Source organism: Carcharodon carcharias, chromosome 11 (assembly GCF_017639515.1).
Source record: "Carcharodon carcharias isolate sCarCar2 chromosome 11, sCarCar2.pri, whole genome shotgun sequence".
Taxonomy (NCBI): Eukaryota; Metazoa; Chordata; class Chondrichthyes; order Lamniformes; family Lamnidae; genus Carcharodon; species Carcharodon carcharias.
Genome location: NC_054477.1, coordinates 127,094,463 through 127,114,522, shown reverse-complemented (window position 1 = coordinate 127,114,522; position 20,060 = coordinate 127,094,463). Strand labels below are relative to the sequence as shown.

The window sequence follows — 20,060 nt, the reverse complement described above, 5'->3', positions numbered from 1 at the left end:
CACCGGAGGCTTCATTTTGTGCAGGGACCAAGGTTTCACTTCTGAATGACACAAACACACATCATAGCAACGAGCCATAGACAAGGGGACATGATTATGAGTGTATTTACATTGGTGAACATCATCTTTACAAGTGATTAACACTAGGGTCCAGGTTGTGCAACTACACCATCCTGACTTTTTTAAACCTGCTGCTACATCTTAGTGCATCCCCAAAATCCACAGCGGAGGTGGAGGCGGCTTTCTGACTGCTACACTCTGTTGTCTGTAATGACACTGGCAGGCATCCTCTGGAGGGCCGAGACCTGGAGGGCCCTGGCCTGCTTTCAGGGTCCTGATGTGTGGCACTGCCATCTCCTCGGCCTGTGAAGCTGCAGCTGCTGGGGTCACAGGAGGAGGGGTCTTGGATGGGCTAGTCACTCCTTGAGTCACCTGCGTGGATGGCCCTGGGTTGTGAACTTGCAGATCCTCCTCCCTATGGTTGCCTGAGGGTCCCTGGTTGACTCCTTGAGAGGAAGTAGCAGCTGGAGTGAGCTCGAGATGCCCCACCCCCCTCTCATGTTGACACTGATGGATGCCTCAGCGATGGAGCGCAGCTCCTGCAGCAGTACAGGACCGATGTCCATGGTGGCTGCCATCCTTCCTGTGTTGACCTTGGTGCATTGGTATGCTGGTGCTTTCATCTCGGTCTGAAGGCAGATTGATTCCTCCATCATGCCTTGCGATCTGAGGAGTGCAGCAGACATCGCTTCCCGATGTTCTAGAGATTGCCTTTGCAGCTCCAGCAGCTGAGGTATGACCGAGTCCAGAGGCTTATCATCTGACTCAAACTCAGCAGATTCCTGGCCTCCAGCTGTACTCTGAGTGCCAGTACCCTTGGATGCTCCTGCCTCTGCCTGCCATGCATCAGACAGTGTGTTGTGCTCATTAGATTGTGACCCTGAGCCTACTCTAGAACTAGGTCCCACCGAGGTGTGTGTCTTTGCGCTAGTGGAGGGTATGGGCGAGCACTGTGCTGGATCTTCAATTAGGGTGTCATCAGATTCCACTTCCGAGGTGTCTTCAGGGCTTGAGTCGAGGGCCTGGCTCATGGTTGCCCTTGGATGCTTCCTAGATGTGCCTGCGAAAGAAAGGAGAGATCGTTAGTGCGTGGCAGGGGACTGCAGAACAGGAGACATCACTCACAGTGCGGTTGTCTGATGGGCGTTGCAGCACAGGATTCCCACTTGGTTGAGTGCCGCTGACCTCTCTGTTGGCACAGGAATGGTCCACATCCTCAGCGGTCAGGTGGATGGCTCTATTCTCAAAGTCAGTCAGGACTCTCAGTTGAGGCTTTCCACTCCTGGTCTGGGACCTCTCCTTTTTTTTATATGCCAGCTTATCCTGCATGAAGACAGATGGACACCTGCCAGGCTAGATGGGAAGGATGCCTTGCATTTGTGGATGGTGAGTGGGTGGGGTGAGGAGAGGACACAATCCGCAGAGGAGATGATAGTGTATGTGAGAGAGTGAGTGGTGATGTCCCTTGAACTAGCAGTGACTGAGATCCCTGCGGATGTGTGATGGTTTTAAATTTCAAACAATGTTTGGCAGTTAACTGTCAGTCAGTTAACTGATGAATTCTCCATGGCTGTGCCTCTACCAATCAGAATCCAGTTGCCAACTAATCAGCACTCTCTTCCCATACAGTATAACATTGTTGCTTCCCATGACATTGATGTTCTTGCGATTGTCCTGATGAGCGCAAGCCGAAAAGCTTCAATAAAATGTCTTTTTTCAGCAATATTCAAGTTCTATACTACCAAACAATTTCAATTTTGTTTCCCCAATATCCAATTAGGAAATATTCACTTGTACACAGTTTAAAATTAGTAAGAGTCTAACAACAAAGATCAAGCAAATTAAGAAGGTAAAGATGGGCTTTGCCAGCAAAAATATGGAAGCTGACCCATGTCTGTGTCACTGAGGACAGCATATTGATGAGGAGCCAAGGATAGATCTTTGAGGAACTCCAGAGGTGCATGAACAGAGGTAGGAAGAAAAGCTCTTGAGTTATAGCAGCAACACATTATTTTTAAAAAGAACTAACTGCTCAAACCACAAGAAAAATATGACAAATACAACACAGAAGACAAGCCACTATTTTTAAACAACATTAGTGATATCTATAACTAGTACAATTTGCATTCGTACAATGATCACTTACATGTGCCAACAAATTGAGAATGATGACAATCAACATCATAAAGCCACTGGCTCCTGCTAGAAAATACTTCTTATAAACTTTAAAACCAATCGATCCCTCGGAACGACTCTCCTCTGGCACTGCCGAGAGTACGGATTCTCCCTGTCAGACAAACAAGTCATATAACATCATGAATCAGAGATGACAACTCTCAGATATTCATAATGTCTGTGAGCCATATGACAATACAATTATTAATATAACTTCAAAAGATTGTAAAAAATAATCTGCAAGTTGGTGACACCACTTTCGAACACAGCCAGAAAGCTGAAACTGTCATTTAAATTCATAAAGAAAACCAATGAGACTGAAAAGAGACTGGCAGCTAACATAAAAGGGAATCCAAAAATCTGCTGTAGGCATATAGTTAAGAGTGGTAAAAGGAGCAGGGAACGAAGAGGGATCAAAATGGGTATTTGTGCATGAGCAGAAGGTATGGCTGAGATGCTAAATGAACAGTGTATATTTGTTTTTACTGAGGAAGAAGGTGCTGTCAAAGTGACAGTGAAAGAGGAGGTAGTTGAGATGCTAGATGATCCAACGACTGATAATTACAAATTTTACATCCTTGTTCAAAAAGGGTACAAGGATCAACAGTAACTATAGGTCAGTCAGTTTGACCTCAGTGGGGAGAAAGCTTTTAGAAACAATAATTTGGGACAAAATTAACAGTCGCTTAGAAAATGTGGGTTAATTAATGACAACCAGAATGGATGTGTTAACGACATGTATTGTAACTAAATTGATCGAGTTTTTTGATTAGGTAGTAGAGAGGGTTGATGAGGGTAATGTGGTTGATGTGGTGTACATGGACTTCCAAAAGCTGTTTGATAGAGTGCCACTTAATAGGCTTGTCAGCAAAATTGCACCCCATTGGATAAAGGTACAGTGGCAGTAAGGATACAAAGTTGGCTGTGAGATAGGAAACAGTGTGCTGGTCAACACAGGGGACAGTACGTGCTGGGGTTCCCCAGTGGTTGGTATTAGAACCACTGCTTTTTTTGATCTAGATTAATGACTTTGGCAGGGCATAATTTTGCAGGCCAACATTTGAAAATGTGCAGATGACACAAAATTTTATGAACTCTGAGAAGGATAGTGATAGAGGACATAGACAGGCTGGTGGAACAGGCAGATGCATGGCGATTAAATTTAATGCAGAGAAGCGTGAAGTGATAAATTTTGGTATGAACAACAAGGAAAGGCAATACAAAATAAAGAATACAGTTATAAAGGGGGTCGAGGAGCAGAGGGACCTGGGAGTGCATGGATAAAAATCACTGATGGTTGTAGGCAAGTTGAGAAAGTGGTTAATAAGATACACAGGATCCTATAATTAGGGACAAAGGGTACAAAAGCAAGAAAATTATGGTGAACCTTTATGTAACATTGGAGTATTTTGTCCAATTCTGGGCACCATATTTCAGGAACGATGTAAAAGCATTGGAGAGGATGCAGAAAGAATTTGTCAGAATGAAGTCCCTCAACCCTGGAACCAGTTACAAGGATAGACTGGAGAAGCTGGGGCAGTTCTCATTGGAGAAGAGAAAGTTGAGAGGAGATTTGACAGAGGTGTTCAAAATTATGACGTGTTTGGGCAGATTAGATAGGGAGAAATTGTTCCCATTGGTGGAAGGGTCAATAACTAGAGGACACAAATTTAAAATGATTGGCAAAAGAACCAGAAACAATATGAAGAAAAATGTTTTTTTGCGCAGTGAGTGGTTAGGATTTAGGACGCACTACCTAAGAATGTAGTGGAGGCAGATTCAGTCATGGATTTCAAAAGGGTATATTGGTTTGCCATCTGAAGAGAAAAGATTTGCAAGGCCATGGGGAAAAAGCAGGGGAAGGGGACTTGCTAAGTTGCTCCAGCAAAGACAACAACAACTTATATTTATACTGCACCTTTCACTTAATAAGACACCTCAAGGTGCTTCACAGGAGCATTACAAAGAATATGACACTGAGCCACATAAAGAGATATTAGGTTAGATGACAAAAGCTTGGTCAAAGATGTAGCTTATAAAGAGTGCCTTAAAGAAAAGCAAGGTGGAGAGTTGTGGGGAGGGAATTCCAGCGCTTGGGGCCAAGGGAACTCGAGGTATGGTCATCAATGGTGAAGAGATTAAAATTGAGATGCTCATGAGACCAATCTAGAGCCAACAAATGCATGAATGAGGGTCTCTGCAGCAGATGAGATCAGACAGGGTTGAAGTCAGGCTATATTGCAGAGGTGGGAGTAGGTGGTCTTAGTGATGGCATGAATGCATCCCTCATCTCAGGGTTAAATGCGCCACCAAGGTTTGAATTCATACTGTTGCCAGGGAGACGGGTGGAATTGGTACCAGGGTATAGAGTTTGCAGTGGGGACCAAAAACAATGGCTTCAGTCATCCCAATATTTAATTGGAGTAAATTTCTGCTCTTCAAGTAGTGGAGGTCAGATAAGCGTTTACAATATAAACAGCAATTGAGGAGACAAGAGAGGTGGTGGTGAGGTACAACTGAATGTCACCAGCATACATGTAAAAATTAATCCTGTACTTTTGGTGTTATCAAGGGACAGCATGTAGAAGAGAAATAGGAGGGAGTCAAGGGTATATCCTTCAAGGACATCAAAAGTAACTGTGCAGAAGCTAGAAGAGAAGCCGTTGCAAGTTACAATTATACTCTAAAAAATAAATATTTTACGTGAAAATGTTGCAAAAAAAAAAAATTCAGTCGATTTCTCAGCATGCAGGAAATGCAGGGATGGTTTTGAATGGATAAATGAATGGATAACTGGCTATGATTAAATAGATAAAAATGGAACCAGGTGAGAGAAGTTCCACCCAGTTGGATGACAGTGGGGAGGTGTTGGGAGGACGATGGTGTGGTCAACTGTGTCAAAGACTGCAGGCAACCGAAAAGGATGAGGAGGGAGAGTTTACCTTTGTCACAGTCACATAGGGTGTCATTTATGACTTTGATTAGAATTGTTAGGGTACTTATTGGATTTGGGAGGCGACAACATGTTCAAGGACTTTGTAGGGGAAACAGAAGTTGTGGAGATGGCGTGGTAGTTTGCAGGGAAGGTGCAGTCAAGGGTTGGAATTTTGAGGGGACGGAGGATGGGGGATGATGACAATTACAAAGGAGTGAGGGACAACACCTGAAGAGAGAACTGTTAACAATATCAGATAACATGGGAACCAGAGAGGACATTGGGTGATCAGTAGTTTAGTACAAATAGGATCAAGGGAGCAGGAGGTGGGTCTCATGGACAAGATAAGCTTGGATAGGGCATGAGGGGAGATCAGGAAGAAACTGGAGAAAGATGCAAGTTCAGGGCAGGATGGAGCATTAGTAGACATGGACACAATGGGTCGAATGGCCTCCTTTTGTGCTGTAAGATTCTGAGTGGTGACAGAAAGAGGTGAGCCAGAGTTTCTTGGTAGCAGGCTATGAATCTTCCTGGATAAAGTATGCTAGAGGAAAGACAGCTTCTGGGCCAGAGCACAAGTGTGCAACTAGAAGCATTCACCAGGGCTACTTGCAGGGTCATAGATAGTAGCACTCTTTCCCATCCCCTGACCCCCCACCCCCCCGCATGGTAAGAGAACAACCTTCCTCCTCTCACTTTGGGAACACCAATACACACCACCCAACCACACACCCACCCACACAAACAACCACCCATCCACTCGGACCCACCCTACCACATACAGAACCACACACACACATCCCAATCACACCCTCACCCAAGCACACACACACATATCCACCCACTCACCCGACCCACACACACACAGAACACCTAAACTTCTTGACTGGAATGACAAGTCTTTTTTGCTTATGCTAAGTCAATGGCTCCCTAAGCCACTTTGACCAATTTTTGGAATTTCCATCATAAGCTGTTCCTGTTTACACCAGCCTCTGGTACCATAGCTTCCTTGTTTCATGAGTTGTTGCCTTCGCCTGGCAGGTATACTTCACATCCTTGATTGTTTAAAAACTATTCATATTATTCAGAAGAATAACTGAGGTGCAGAATATCAGTTGGAAGAGCACCTCAGATCTAAGGCAGCTCACTGACAGAGCAGCAAACAAATTAAGTTCCTGAGAAATCAACTGCCTTGGTAGTTTGCAATGGTGTGCTCAGTAAGCCGGTGTCTTCTGCACATAATGTGCACCAAAGAAGAAACTACACCTGCCAGAGAGGAGAATTGGAGGTAAGGGAAGGCAACAAGGCTAACAGCTATGAGGGGCAAGGGGTGAGGATGAGGGTCAAAGTCTAGGATGAGGGAAGTGAGGCAAAGGCCAGGATGAGAACGAAGAGGACCATGATGGTAAGAAGGGTGAGGAAGATGAGAATGACAAAGGCACCTATAAGGAAGAACAGATGGCGAAAGGAGATGACTAGCTGCTAGAACATTGTGATGACAATGACGATGACCATCCTGGTGCTTTGCTGCACCCATTCACCATACTTTCATCATTCGATCTCTGTTATTATGTTCCACTACATTCACCACCCTAGCAAAGGGTTTGAATATGGTAGTGCAGAGTGGATCAGTATTGGAGCTAAGAAAACAGAACATTTCACTAGTTCTACAGAATCATAGGAATTAGTGAGCTGTTCTCAAGAGCCATGTATGACATCAAAATAAGTGAGCAAATTTAAATTTCCCATGTAAGCATAACATATTTCATATATTTGAGTCTGCCCACTTAATCCAATGCTAGGAATTGTCCTAGTGAACCCTCTCAAGGTTTTAGCTTTCCCTGAAATGCAGGATGTTGCAGAACAAGTTGAATTTAACTCAGGATCATGAGTGAAGCAGCCACCTATCTATTATGGTTCATTAAGTCTCATTTTTCAACTAAATACAGACAGTACTAATAATGTATTGTGCATTTCTGCTAAGGTTTTTGATTTCAATCGATTTGATGATGCCTACTCTACTCTAAACAGTTTAGTTCCAGAAAAAACCCTTCTATTTTCAGATCGAGTCTACTCTTATTCATGTTTGTCTGATGTTTCATCTAAATTTTACTTACCGGTGGTTCAAATGAACCTTCTTTATGTGATTGTGTTGAAGAACCCAAGGACAAAATTGAGGTCTCAGAAAGCGTACGTTCCTTAATTATTTTTGTGGCAGAATGAGAATCTGTCTGTTCATCTTCTTCATCTTGTTTCAGCAGAGAAGAAAAATCAACTCCAGAATTTAATAGTTGCTTGAAATTTCCCTTTTCAACCACTTGGCCCTGAAATTAATTTCCAATAAGTAATTTAATCACACAAAAGCTAATGAGTGAATAAACTACACCACAGTTCAGAGAGAGTACAGTATTATTTCACATCTTTTATTATTGGTGTGCAATACTTTTAAAAATATTTTGAACTTTAAGGAGTGGTTTCCCACTGAGAGTGTATACTTTTTTTTTAGTTATTCATGGGATTTGGGCTTCGTTGGCTGGGCCAGCATTTATTGTCCATCCCTAATTGTCCTTGAGAAGGTGACGGTGAGCTGCCTTCTTGAACTGCTGCAGTCCATGAGGTGTAGGCATATCCACACTGCTGTTAGGAAGGGAGTTCCAGGATTTTGCCCCAGCAACAGTGAAGGAATGGCGATATATTTCCAAATCAGGATGGTGTGTGGCTTGGAAGGGAACTGCTGCCCTTGTCCTTCTAGATGGTAGTTGTCGTGGGTTTGGAAGGTGCTGTCGAAGGAGCCTTGGTGACTTCCTGCAGTGCATCTTGTAGATGATACACACTGTTGCTACTGTGCATTGGTGGTGGAGGGAGTGAATGCTTGTGGATGTGGTGCCTTTGTCCTAGATGGTGTCAAGCTTTTTGAGTGTTGTGGGAGCTGCACTCATCCAGGCAAGTGGGGAGTATTCCATCACACTCCTGACTTGGGCCTTGTAGATGGTGGACAGGCTTTGGGGAGTCAGGAGGTGAGTTACTCGTCGCATGATTCCTAGCCTCTGACCTGCTCTTGTAGCTACAGTATTTATAAGGCTAGTCAAGTTCAGTTTCTGGTCAATGGTAACCCCTAGGATGTTGATAGTGTGGGATTCATTGATGGTAATGCCATTGAACATCAAGGGGCAATGTTGGATTTTCTTTTGTTGGAGATGGTCATTGCCTGGCATTTGTGAGGCATGAATGTTACTTACCACTTGTCAGCTCAAAAGTATCTTTATAAAATCCTGTTTCTTAGCACCAAACCATGCCCAACAAGAATACATATTGGGAATTTGAACAGTCTCCACAATTATTGAACCATTAATTTCAATGCATGGGAATTTATGGAAACATATGCCCCAAATTCAGATATGCACCCCTCGTGGGTGAGGCAGCTGATTTACTGAAATTACTCCTGTATTGTAAATAAGAAGGAATTCTTCATTTGCACTAAATATTTTCCAAATAACTTGCTTGGGAAACTCACTCTATAGCAATAATAGTTTGGAAGCAAGAATACACTGAAGCTGTATGTATATAACTGACAAGAGTTATGCAACTTAAAAAAAACTAGGTTCAATGATGGGAATTTCTTCACTCATTATTTTTTGTGGGGCGGGTTTGCTGAGAAGGGGTTTGTCAACAATGGCATTACATTGTGCAGAAAAGGTCTAAATTAAACAAGTGAAGGGGGAACTAGCACATATCTCCATCATGTTATTACAATTACGCAGCTCTTCCTTGAGGCTTATCCCTGCCTAGCTGATGCTCTTAACTACAAAGCTGAAAAAAATAAATCTTTTAATTAAGAGCTTCCACCTCACTGAGGCGGCTTCAGGTCAATCCACAGCCAACAACCTGCTCTGAAAACTCTGCTCACACTTTTGACAGCTGTGTAAAATTGCTCCACAGCAGCTGAGACAATCCACAACATTTGAAAACAATCAACATTCTAAATAAAACAATACACCTCACTCTTTAAAAAAAAAAATGTCAATTCACCCCATCTCCCAATGTTAACAGATCCTTCAAAAAAAATTCTAGGATCCGGTTGCAGATCCAGATCATTGCCCAAAACTACTCTGTTCTTCTTAGATCTTATGGTATAAGTACCAAGTTTTGTTGAAGTCTGTCAAATAGCTTTTGAGATGTATTGTTTGCAGAAAAATTGACTAACAAATGGGGCAAAATCATTACTTCTGCCCACTTTCAGTGGCAGAGTTAAAAAAAAAGGTCAATTTGCCCTATCTCCCAATGTTAACGGATCCTTTAAAAAATTCCAGAATCCGTATCCACAACTATGCACCAAGTATTGTTCAACTGGTCCATTAATTTTTGAGATATAATGCTTATAAACAAACAAACTAACAGAGGCGAAAACATTCTGTACACCTTCAGTGGCAGAGGTAAAAATAATGGTGAATAGTAACACTAAAGAAGTCTGAAATTTTCAGTAAATTAAAACCAATGTTTTTAGTTTCAGTTATTTAACTTTCTTACAAAATAAAGTGACTTCAGCATAGGAGAAGCAGTTGGAGTGCCACAGGGATCGGTGCTGGGGCCGCAATTATTTACAATATATATTGACTTAGATGAGTGAAGTGAATGTACTATTGCCAAGTTTGTGGATGACACAAAAATAGGTTGGAAGGCAAGTGATGAGGATGACACAAAGAGTCTGCAGAGGGATATAGACAGATTAAGTGAGTGGGCAAAAACTTGGTAGATGGAACATAGTGTGGGAAAATATGAGATTATGCATTTTAGCTGGAAGAAGAGGAGCTGAGTAAGACCGTAGAAATAGAGAGATTTGGGAGTCCTCGTGCATGAATCCCAAAAAGCTAACGTACAAGTTCAGCAGGTAATAGGGAAGGCAAATGGAATGTTGGCTTTTATTTCAAGGGGAATGCAGTATAATAATAGGGAAGTCTTGCTAAAATTATGCAAGGCACTAGTTAGATCATACCTAGAATACTGTCAACAGTTTTGGTCCCCTTATCTAAGGAAAGATATACTGGCATTGGAGGCAGTCCAGAGAAAGTTCATTTGATTGATCTCAGGTATGGAGAGATTTTCTTATGAGGAGAGGCGGAGTAGGTTGGGCCTGTGCTCATTAGAGTTTAGAAGAATGAAAGACCACTTTGTTGAAACATATAAGATTCTTAGGGGGCTTGACAGGGTAGTTGCTGAGAGGTTGCTTCCCCTTGTGGGAGAGTCTAGGACCAGAGGGCATAATCTCAGAGTAAGACAGAGATGAAGAGGAATTTCTTCTCTCAGAAGGTAGTGAATCTATGGAATTCTTTACCACAGAGGGCTGTAGAGGCTGGGCCATTAAGTATATTCAAGGCTGAGATAAACGGATTTTTAATCAGTAAGGGAATCAAGGGTTATGGGGAAAAGACAGGAAAGTGGAGTTGAGGATTATCACATCAGCCATGATCTCATTGAATGGTGGAGCAGACTCGTTGGGCTGAATGGCCTGCTTCTGCTCCCACGTCTTATGGCTTATGGTTTGATTAGTAGTAGTAAAGATACACTAAATCTCCACAAAGTTGAGGTTGTATTCCTGAAAATCGTGACTTCAAATGAAACAACTTTAAATGAATCATAGATTCCCATAGGAATCAATGTTAAAGCCTATAGACATTTCCTATCCAGAAAAAATAATGTACAGATTGAAATACTGTACTGTACATATGCAGCACAGTGTATTCCTAGCTGGAATAACTTGTAAATTAAAATAACTCACTGAATATAACAGAAATACTATATAAATTAAAATTAGATAAAACCAAATTACCCGAACAAACCCTGAGTAGCACGGCTTGTGTCTCGCACACAGCACTACTGAAATGGATGAACTTTTTCCTGTATTCCTCTCCGCAGATGCTGTCAGACCTGCTGAGTTTTACCAGGTATTTTTATTTTTGTTTTGGATTTCCATCATCCGCAGTTTTTTGCTTTGAACTTATTCCTTGCTTTCCTTTCCCACACTGTCTGTGTCTCTCTCTCTCTCCTTTCTCACACTGTTTGTGTGTGTGTGTCTCTCCTTTCCCAGTCTGTCTCTCTCTATTCTCCCACAGTCTGTCTCTCTCATCTTTCCCAGTCTGTATCTCTCTCTCCTTTCCCACAGTCTGTCGCCCTCTCTCCTTTCCCACAGTCTGTCTCCCTCTCTCCTTTCCCACAGTCTGTCTCCCTCTCTCCTTTCCTACAGTCTGTCTCCCTCTCTCCTTTCCCACAGTCTGTCTCCCTCTCTCCTTTCCCACAGTCTGTCTCCCTCTCTCCTTTCCCACAGTCTGTCTCCCTCTCTCCTTTCCCACAGTCTGTCTCCCTCCCACCTTTCCCACAGTCTGTCTCCCTCTCTCCTTTCCCACAGTCTGTCTCCCTCTCTCCTTTCCCACAGTCTGTCTCCCTCTCTCCTTTCCCACAGTCTGTCTCCCTCTCTCCTTTCCCACAGCCTGTCTCCCTCTCTCCTTTCCTACAGTCTGTCTCCCTCTCTCCTTTCCCACAGTCTGTCTCCCTCTCTCCTTTCCCACAGTCTGTCTCCCTCTCTCCTTTCCCACAGTCTGTCTCCCTCTCTCCTTTCCCACAGTCTGTCTCCCTCTCTCCTTTCCCACAGCCTGTCTCCCTCTCTCCTTTCCTACAGTCTGTCTCCCTCTCTCCTTTCCCAGTCTGTCTCCCTCTCTCCGTTCCCACAGTCTGTCTCCCTCTCTCCTTTCCCAGTCTGTCTCCCTCTCTCCGTTCCCACAGTCTGTCTCCCTCTCTCCGTTCCCACAGTCTGTCTCCCTCTCTCCTTTCCCAGTCTGTCTCCCTCTCTCCGTTCCCACAGTCTGTCTCCCTCTCTCCGTTCCCACAGTCTGTCTCCCTCTCTCCTTTCCACACTGACAGTCTCTCTCTCTCTCCTTTCCCACACCGTCTGTCTCTCTCCTTTCCCACACTGTCTGTCTCTCTCCTTTCCCACACCGTCTGTCTCTCTCCTTTCCCACACTGTCTGTCTCTCTCCTTTCCCACACTGTCTGTCTCTCTCCTTTCCCACACTGTCTGTCTCTCTCCTTTCCCACACGGTCTGTCTCTCTCCTTTCCCACACGGTCTCTCTCTTTTTTCCCACACGGTCTCTCTCTCTCCTTTCCCACATGGTCTGTGTCTCTCTCCCCTCTCCCACGCTGTCTGTCTCTCTCTCAACTTTCCCACGCTGTAGGTCTCTCTCTCCCTTCCCACGCTGTAGGTCTCTCTCTCCCTTCCCACGCTGTCTGTCTCTCTCTCCTTTCCCACAATGTCTGCCTTCCTCTCTTTCCTTTCCGACACTGTCTGTCTCTCTCTCCTTTCCTACACTGTCTGTCTCTCTCTCCTTTCGCACGCTGTCTTTCTCTCTCTCCCTTCCCACACTGTCTGTCTCCCTCTCTCTCTCTCCTTTCCCACACTGTCTCCCTCTCTCCTTTCCACACTGACGGTCTCTCTCTCTCCATTCCCACACCGCCTGTCTCTCTCCTTTCCCACACGGTCTCTCTCTCTTTTCCCACATGGTCTGTTTCTCTCCATTCCCACACTGTCTGTCTCTCTCCTTTGCCACACAGTCTGTCTCTCTCCTTTGCCACACAGTCTGTCTCTCTCCTTTGCCACACAGTCTGTCTCTCTCCTTTGCCACACAGTCTGTCTCTCTCCTTTGCCACACAGTCTGTCTCTCCCCTTTCCCACACAGTCTGTCTCTCCCCTTTCCCACACAGTCTGTCTCTCCCCTTTCCCACACAGTCTGTCTCTCCCCTTTCCCACACAGTCTGTCTCTCACCTTTCCCACACAGTCTGTCTCTCCCCTTTCCCACACAGTCTGTCTCTCCCCTTTCCCACACAGTCTGTCTCTCTCTCTTTTCCCACACGCTCTGTCTCTCCTTTCCCACACGGTCTGTCTCTATCTCCTTTCCCACACTGTCTGCCTTCCTCTCTTTACTTTCCGAGACGGTCTGTCTCTCACTCCTTTCCCACACGGTCTGTGTCTCTCTCTCTTCTCCCACGCTGTCTGTCTCTCTCTCAACTTTCCCACGCTGTCTATCTCTCTCTCCATTCCCACGCTGTAGGTCTCTCTCTCCTTTCCCACGCTGTCTGTCTCTCTCTCCTTTCCCACACTGTCTGCCTTCCTCCCTTTCCTTTCTGACACTGTCTCTCTCTCTCCTTTCGCACACTGTATGTCTCTCTCTCCCTTCCCACACTGTCTGACTCCCTCTCTCTCTCCTTTCCCACACTGTCTCCCTCTCTCCTTTCCACACTGACTGTCTCTCTCTCTCTCCTTTCCCACACGGTCTGTCTCTCTCCTTTCCCACACGGTCTGTCTCTCTCCTTTCCCACACGGTCTGTCTCTCTCCTTTCCCACACGGTCTGTCTCTCTCCTTTCCCACACGGTCTGTCTCTCTCCTTTCCCACACGGTCTGTCTCTCTCCTTTCCCACACGGTCTGTCTCTCTCCTTTCCCACACGGTCTGTCTCTCTCCTTTCCCACACGGTCTGTCTCTCTCCTTTCCCACACGGTCTGTCTCTCTCCTTTCCCACACGGTCTGTCTCTCTCCTTTCCCACACGGTCTGTCTCTCTCCTTTCCCACACGGTCTGTCTCTCTCCTTTCCCACACGGTCTGTCTCTCTCCTTTCCCACACGGTCTGTCTCTCTCCTTTCCCACACGGTCTGTCTCTCTCCTTTCCCACACGGTCTGTCTCTCTCCTTTCCCACACGGTCTGTCTCTCTCCTTTCCCACACGGTCTGTCTCTCTCCTTTCCCACACGGTCTGTCTCTCTCCTTTCCCACACGGTCTGTCTCTCTCCTTTCCCACACGGTCTGTCTCTCTCCTTTCCCACACGGTCTGTCTCTCTCCTTTCCCACACGGTCTGTCTCTCTCCTTTCCCACACGGTCTGTCTCTCACTCCTTTCCCACACGGTCTGTGTCTCTCTCTCCTCTCCCACGCTGTCTGTGTCTCTCTCAACTTTCCCACGCTGTCTATCTCTCTCTCCATTCCCACGCTGTAGGTCTCTCTCATCCCGTTAGGTCCCACACGGGGGCGGCCTTCCGCCCTGTCCTTTCTGACACTGTCTGTCTCGCATCTCTCCTTTCGCACACTGTATGTCTCTCTCTCCCTTCCACACTGTCTGACCATCGCCTCTCTCTCTCCTTTCCCCACAGCTGTCTGACTCCCTCTCTCTCTCCTTTCCACACTGCTCCCTCTCTCCTTTCACACACTGACTGTCTCTCTCTCTCGCCTTTCCCACACGGTCTGTCTCGTCTCCTTTCCCACACGGTCTGTCTCTCTCCTTTCCCCCACGGTCCTGTCTCTCTCCTTTCCCCACAGGTCTTCTCTCTCCTTTCCCCCACGGTCTGTCTCTCTCCTTTCCCCCACGGTCTGTCTCTCTCCTTTCCCCCACGGTCTGTCTCTCTCCTTTCCCCCACGGTCTGTCTCTCTCCTTTCCCCCACGGTCTGTCTCTCTCCTTTCCCCCACGGTCTGTCTCTCTCCTTTCCCCCACGGTCTGTCTCTCTCCTTTCCCCCACGGTCTGTCTCTCTCCTTTCCCCCACGGTCTGTCTCTCTCCTTTCCCCCACGGTCTGTCTCTCTCCTTTCCCCCACGGTCTGTCTCTCTCATTTCCCCCACGGTCTGTCTCTCTCCTTTCCCCCACGGTCTGTCTCTCTCCTTTCCCACACGGTCTGTCTCTCTCCTTTCCCACACGGTCTGTCTCTCTCCTTTCCCACACGGTCTGTCTCTCTCCTTTCCCACACGGTCTGTCTCTCTCCTTTCCCACACGGTCTGTCTCTCTCCTTTCCCACACGGTCTGTCTCTCTCCTTTGCCCCACGGTCTGTCTCTCTCCTTTGCCCCACGGTCTGTCTCTCTCCTTTCCCCCACGGTCTGTCTCTCTCCTTTCCCCCACGGTCTGTCTCTCTCCTTTCCCCCACGGTCTGTCTCTCTCCTTTCCCCCACGGTCTGTCTCTCTCCTTTCCCCCACGGTCTGTCTCTCTCCTTTCCCCCACGGTCTGTCTCTCTCCTTTCCCCCACGGTCTGTCTCTCTCCTTTCCCCCACGGTCCGTCTCTCTCCTTTCCCCCACGGTCCGTCTCTCTCCTTTCCCCCACGGTCCGTCTCTCTCCTTTCCCCCACGGTCCGTCTCTCTCCTTTCCCCCACGGTCCGTCTCTCTCCTTTCCCCCACGGTCCGTCTCTCTCCTTTCCCCCACGGTCCGTCTCTCTCCTTTCCCCCACGGTCCGTCTCTCTCCTTTCCCCCACGGTCCGTCTCTCTCCTTTCCCCCACGGTCCGTCTCTCTCCTTTCCCCCACGGTCCGTCTCTCTCCTTTCCCCCACGGTCCGTCTCTCTCCTTTCCCCCACGGTCCGTCTCTCTCCTTTCCCCCACGGTCCGTCTCTCTCCTTTCCCCCACGGTCCGTCTCTCTCCTTTCCCCCACGGTCCGTCTCTCTCCTTTCCCCCACGGTCCGTCTCTCTCCTTTCCCCCACGGTCCGTCTCTCTCCTTTCCCCCACGGTCCGTCTCTCTCCTTTCCCCCACGGTCCGTCTCTCTCCTTTCCCCCACGGTCCGTCTCTCTCCTTTCCCCCACGGTCCGTCTCTCTCCTTTCCCCCACGGTCCGTCTCTCTCCTTTCCCCCACGGTCCGTCTCTCTCCTTTCCCCCACGGTCCGTCTCTCTCCTTTCCCCCACGGTCCGTCTCTCTCCTTTCCCCCACGGTCCGTCTCTCTCCTTTCCCCCACGGTCCGTCTCTCTCCTTTCCCCCACGGTCCGTCTCTCTCCTTTCCCCCACGGTCCGTCTCTCTCCTTTCCCCCACGGTCCGTCTCTCTCCTTTCCCCCACGGTCCGTCTCTCTCCTTTCCCCCACGGTCCGTCTCTCTCCTTTCCCCCACGGTCCGTCTCTCTCCTTTCCCCCACGGTCCGTCTCTCTCCTTTCCCCCACGGTCCGTCTCTCTCCTTTCCCCCACGGTCCGTCTCTCTCCTTTCCCCCACGGTCCGTCTCTCTCCTTTCCCCCACGGTCCGTCTCTCTCCTTTCCCCCACGGTCCGTCTCTCTCCTTTCCCCCACGGTCCGTCTCTCTCCTTTCCCCCACGGTCTGTCTCTCTCCTTTCCCCCACGGTCTGTCTCTCTCCTTTCCCACACGGTCTGTCTCTCTCCTTTCCCACACGGTCTGTCTCTCTCCTTTCCCAAATGGTCTGTCTCTCTCCTTTCCCACACGGTCTCTCTCTCTTTTCCCACACGGTCTGTCTCTCCTTTCCCACACGTTCTGTCTCTATGTCCTTTCCCACACTGTCTGCCTTCCTCTCTTTACTTTCCGACACGGTCTGTCTCTCTCTCCTCTCCCACGCTGTCTGTCACTCTCTCAACTTTCCCACGCTGTCTGTCTCTCTCTCCATTCCCACGCAGTAGGTCTCTCTCGCCTTTCCCACACTGTCTGCCTTCCTCTCTTTCCTTTCTGACACTGTCTGTCTCTCTCTCCTTTCCTACACTGTCTGTCTCTCTCTCCTTTCGCAAGCTGTCTGTCTCTCTCTCCTTTCGCACGCTGTCTGTCTCTCTCTCCTTTCGCACGCTGTCTGTCTCTCTCTCCTTTCGCACGCTGTCTGTCTCTCTCTCCTTTCGCACGCTGTCTGTCTCTCTCTCCTTTCGCACGCTGTCTGTCTCTCTCTCCTTTCGCACGCTGTCTGTCTCCTTTCACACGCTGTCTGTCTCCTTTCACACGCTGTCTGTCTCTCTCTCCTTTCTCACACTGTCTCCCTCTCTCTCCTTTCCCACACTGTCCCTCTCTCCTTTCCGACACTGTCGGTCTCTCTCTCCTTTCCGACACTGTCTGTCTCCCTCTCCTTTCGCACGCTGTCTCTCTCTCCTTTCCCACGCTGTCTGTCTCTCCTTTCCCATGCTGTCTGTCTCTCCTTTCCCACGCTGTCTGTCTCTCTCTCAACTTTCCCACGCTGTAGGTCTCTCTCTCCTTTCCCACGCTGTCTGTCTCTCCTTTCCCACACTGTCTGCCTCCCTCTCTTTCCTTTACGACACTGTCTGTCTCTGTCTCCTTTCCTACACTGTCTGTCTCCTTTCGCACGCTGTCTGTCTCTCTCTCCTTTCGCACGCTGTCTGTCTCTCTCTCCTTTCGCACGCTGTCTGTCTCTCTCTCCTTTCGCACGCTGTCTGTCTCTCTCTCCTTTCGCACGCTGTCTGTCTCTCTCTCCTTTCGCACGCTGTCTGTCTCTCTCTCCTTTCGCACGCTGTCTGTCTCTCTCTCCTTTCGCACGCTGTCTGTCTCTCTCTCCTTTCGCACGCTGTCTGTCTCTCTCTCCTTTCGCACGCTGTCTGTCTCTCTCTCCTTTCGCACGCTGTCTGTCTCTCTCTCCTTTCGCACGCTGTCTGTCTCTCTCTCCTTTCGCACGCTGTCTGTCTCTCTCTCCTTTCGCACGCTGTCTGTCTCTCTCTCCTTTCGCACGCTGTCTGTCTCTCTCTCCTTTCGCACGCTGTCTGTCTCTCTCTCCTTTCGCACGCTGTCTGTCTCTCTCTCCTTTCGCACGCTGTCTGTCTCTCTCCTTTCGCACGCTGTCTGTCTCTCTCTCCTTTCGCACGCTGTCTGTCTCTCTCTCCTTTCGCACGCTGTCTGTCTCTCTCTCCTTTCGCACGCTGTCTGTCTCTCTCCTTTCGCACGCTGTCTGTCTCTCTCTCTCCTTTCGCACGCTGTCTCTCTCTCCTTTCGCACGCTGTCCGTCTCTCTCTTATTTCCCACGCTGTCTCTCTCCGTTCGCACTCTGTCTGTCTCTCTACTTTCGCACGTTGCCTGTCTCTCTCTCTCTCCTTTCCAACACTGTCTCTCTCCCTCCCTCTCTCTTCTTTCCCATGCTGTGTGTCTCCCTCTCTCCTTTCCCACCCTGAATGTCTGTCTGTACTTTCCCACGCTGTATGTCTCTCTCTCCTTTCCCACACTGTCTCTCTCTCTCACCTTTCCACACTGTCTCTCTCTCTCTCCTTTCCCACAATATCTCTTCTCTCTCTCTCCTTTCCCACACTGTCTATTCTCTCACTCTCCTTTCCCACACTGTCTGTCTCTCCCTTTCCTTTCCGACGCTGTCTGTCTCTCTCTCTTTCTCCTTTCCAACACTGTCTGTCTGTCCCTCTCTCTCTCTCCAATCCTACACTGTCTGTATCTCTCTCTCTCCTCTCCCACACTGTCTGTCTCTCTCCATTCCCACACTGTCTGTCTCTCTCCTTTGCCACACAGTCTGTCTCTCCCCTTTCCCACACGGTCTGTCTCTCTCTCTTTTCCCACACGCTCTGTCTCTCCTTTCCCACACTGTCTGTCTCTCTCCTTTCCCACATGGTCTGTGTCTCTCTCCCCTCTCCCACACTGTCTGTCTCTCTCTCAACTTACCCATGCTGTCTGTCTCTCTCTCCATTCCCACGCTGTAGGTCTCTCTCTCCCTTCCCACGCTGTCTGTCTCTCTCTCCTTTCCCACACTGTCTGCCTTCCTCTCTTTCCTTTCCGACACTGTCTGTCTCTCTCTCCTTTCGCACGCTGTCTTTCTCTCTCTCCCTTCCCACACTGTCTGTCTCTCCCTCTCTCTCTCCTTTCCTACACCGTCTGTCTCTCTCTCTCCTTTCCCACACTGTCTGTCTCTCACCTTTCCCATAGTCTCTCTCTCTCCTTATCCACACTGTCTCTCTCTCTCTTTCCCAGGCTGTCTCTCTCTCTTCCCTTTCCCACACTATCTGTCTCCGTCTCTCACTCTCCTTTCCCACACTGTCTCTCTCCCTCTCTCCTTTCCCACGCTGTCTGTCTCTCTCTCCCCTTTCCCACGCTGCCTGTCTCTCTCTATCCTTTCGCACGCTGCCTGTCTCTCTCTATCCTTTCGCACGCTGCCTGTCTCTCTCTCTCCTTTTCCACACTGTCTGTCTCTCTCTCTCCTTTCCCACACTGTCTGTCTCTCTCTCCTTTCCCATGCTGTCTGTCTCTCTCTCCTTTCCCACGCTGTCTGTCTCTCTCTCCTTCCCAATGCTGTAGGTCTCTCTCTCCTTTCCCACGCTGTTTGTCTCTCTCCTTTCCCACGCAGTCTCTCTTTCTCTCCGTTCCCACACTGTCTGTCTCTCTCACCTTTCGCACGCTGTCTGTCTCTCTCTCCTTTCCCATGCTGTCTGTCTCTCTCTCTCTCTCTCCTTACCCACGCTGTAGGTCTCTCTCTCTCTCTCTCCTTTCGCACGCTGCCTGTCTCTCTCTCCTTTCCCACACTGTCTGTCTCTCTCTCCTTCCCAATGCTGTAGGTCTCTCTCTCCTTTCCCACGCTGTCTGTCTCTCTCTCTCCTTTCCCACACTGTCTCTCTTTCTCTCCATTCCCACACTGTCTCTCTTTCTCCTTTCCCACGCTGGCTGTCTCTCTCACTCCCTCCTTTCCCACACTGTCTGTCTCCCTCTCTCTCTCTCTCCCACGCTGTCTGTCACTCTCTCTCCTTTCCCACGCTGTCTGTCTCTCTCTCTCCTTTCCCACGCTGTCTGTCTCTCTCTCTCCTTTCCCACGGTCTGTCTCTCTCTCTCCTTTCCCACGCTGTCTGTCTCTCTCTCTCCTTTCCCACGCTGTCTGTCTCTCTCTCTCCTTTCCCACGCTGTCTCTCTCTCCTTTCCCACACTGTCTGTCTCCCCCTCTCTCTCTCCTTTCCCACACTGTCTCCCTCACTCTCTCCTTTCACACACTGTCTGCCTCTCTTTCTCTCCTTTCCCACACTCTCTGTCTCTCACTGTCTCTCCTTTCCAATAGTCTCCCTCCCTCCTTTTCCACACTGTCTATCCCTCTCAGCTTTCCCACACTCTGTCTCTCTCTCTCCTCCCCCACAATCTGTGTCTCCCTCTCTCTCTCCTTTCCCACACCG

At 48.3% G+C, this 20,060-nt stretch overlaps 1 protein-coding gene across 2 annotated transcripts in view; it reads right to left on the bottom strand.

Annotated features, from left to right (window-relative positions):
• Positions 1–20,060, bottom strand: part of abcc4 (ATP-binding cassette, sub-family C (CFTR/MRP), member 4) — a 516,215-nt gene that overhangs the window by 198,075 nt on the left and 298,080 nt on the right. For both annotated transcript variants that reach the window (XM_041199134.1, XM_041199135.1), the window contains exons 15-16: positions 7,288–7,494; positions 2,207–2,347 (exon numbers count right to left, since the gene is read on the bottom strand). In XM_041199134.1, coding sequence (XP_041055068.1) covers positions 2,207–2,347; positions 7,288–7,494 — 348 coding nt within the window. The remainder of the gene's footprint in view (positions 1–2,206; positions 2,348–7,287; positions 7,495–20,060) is intronic.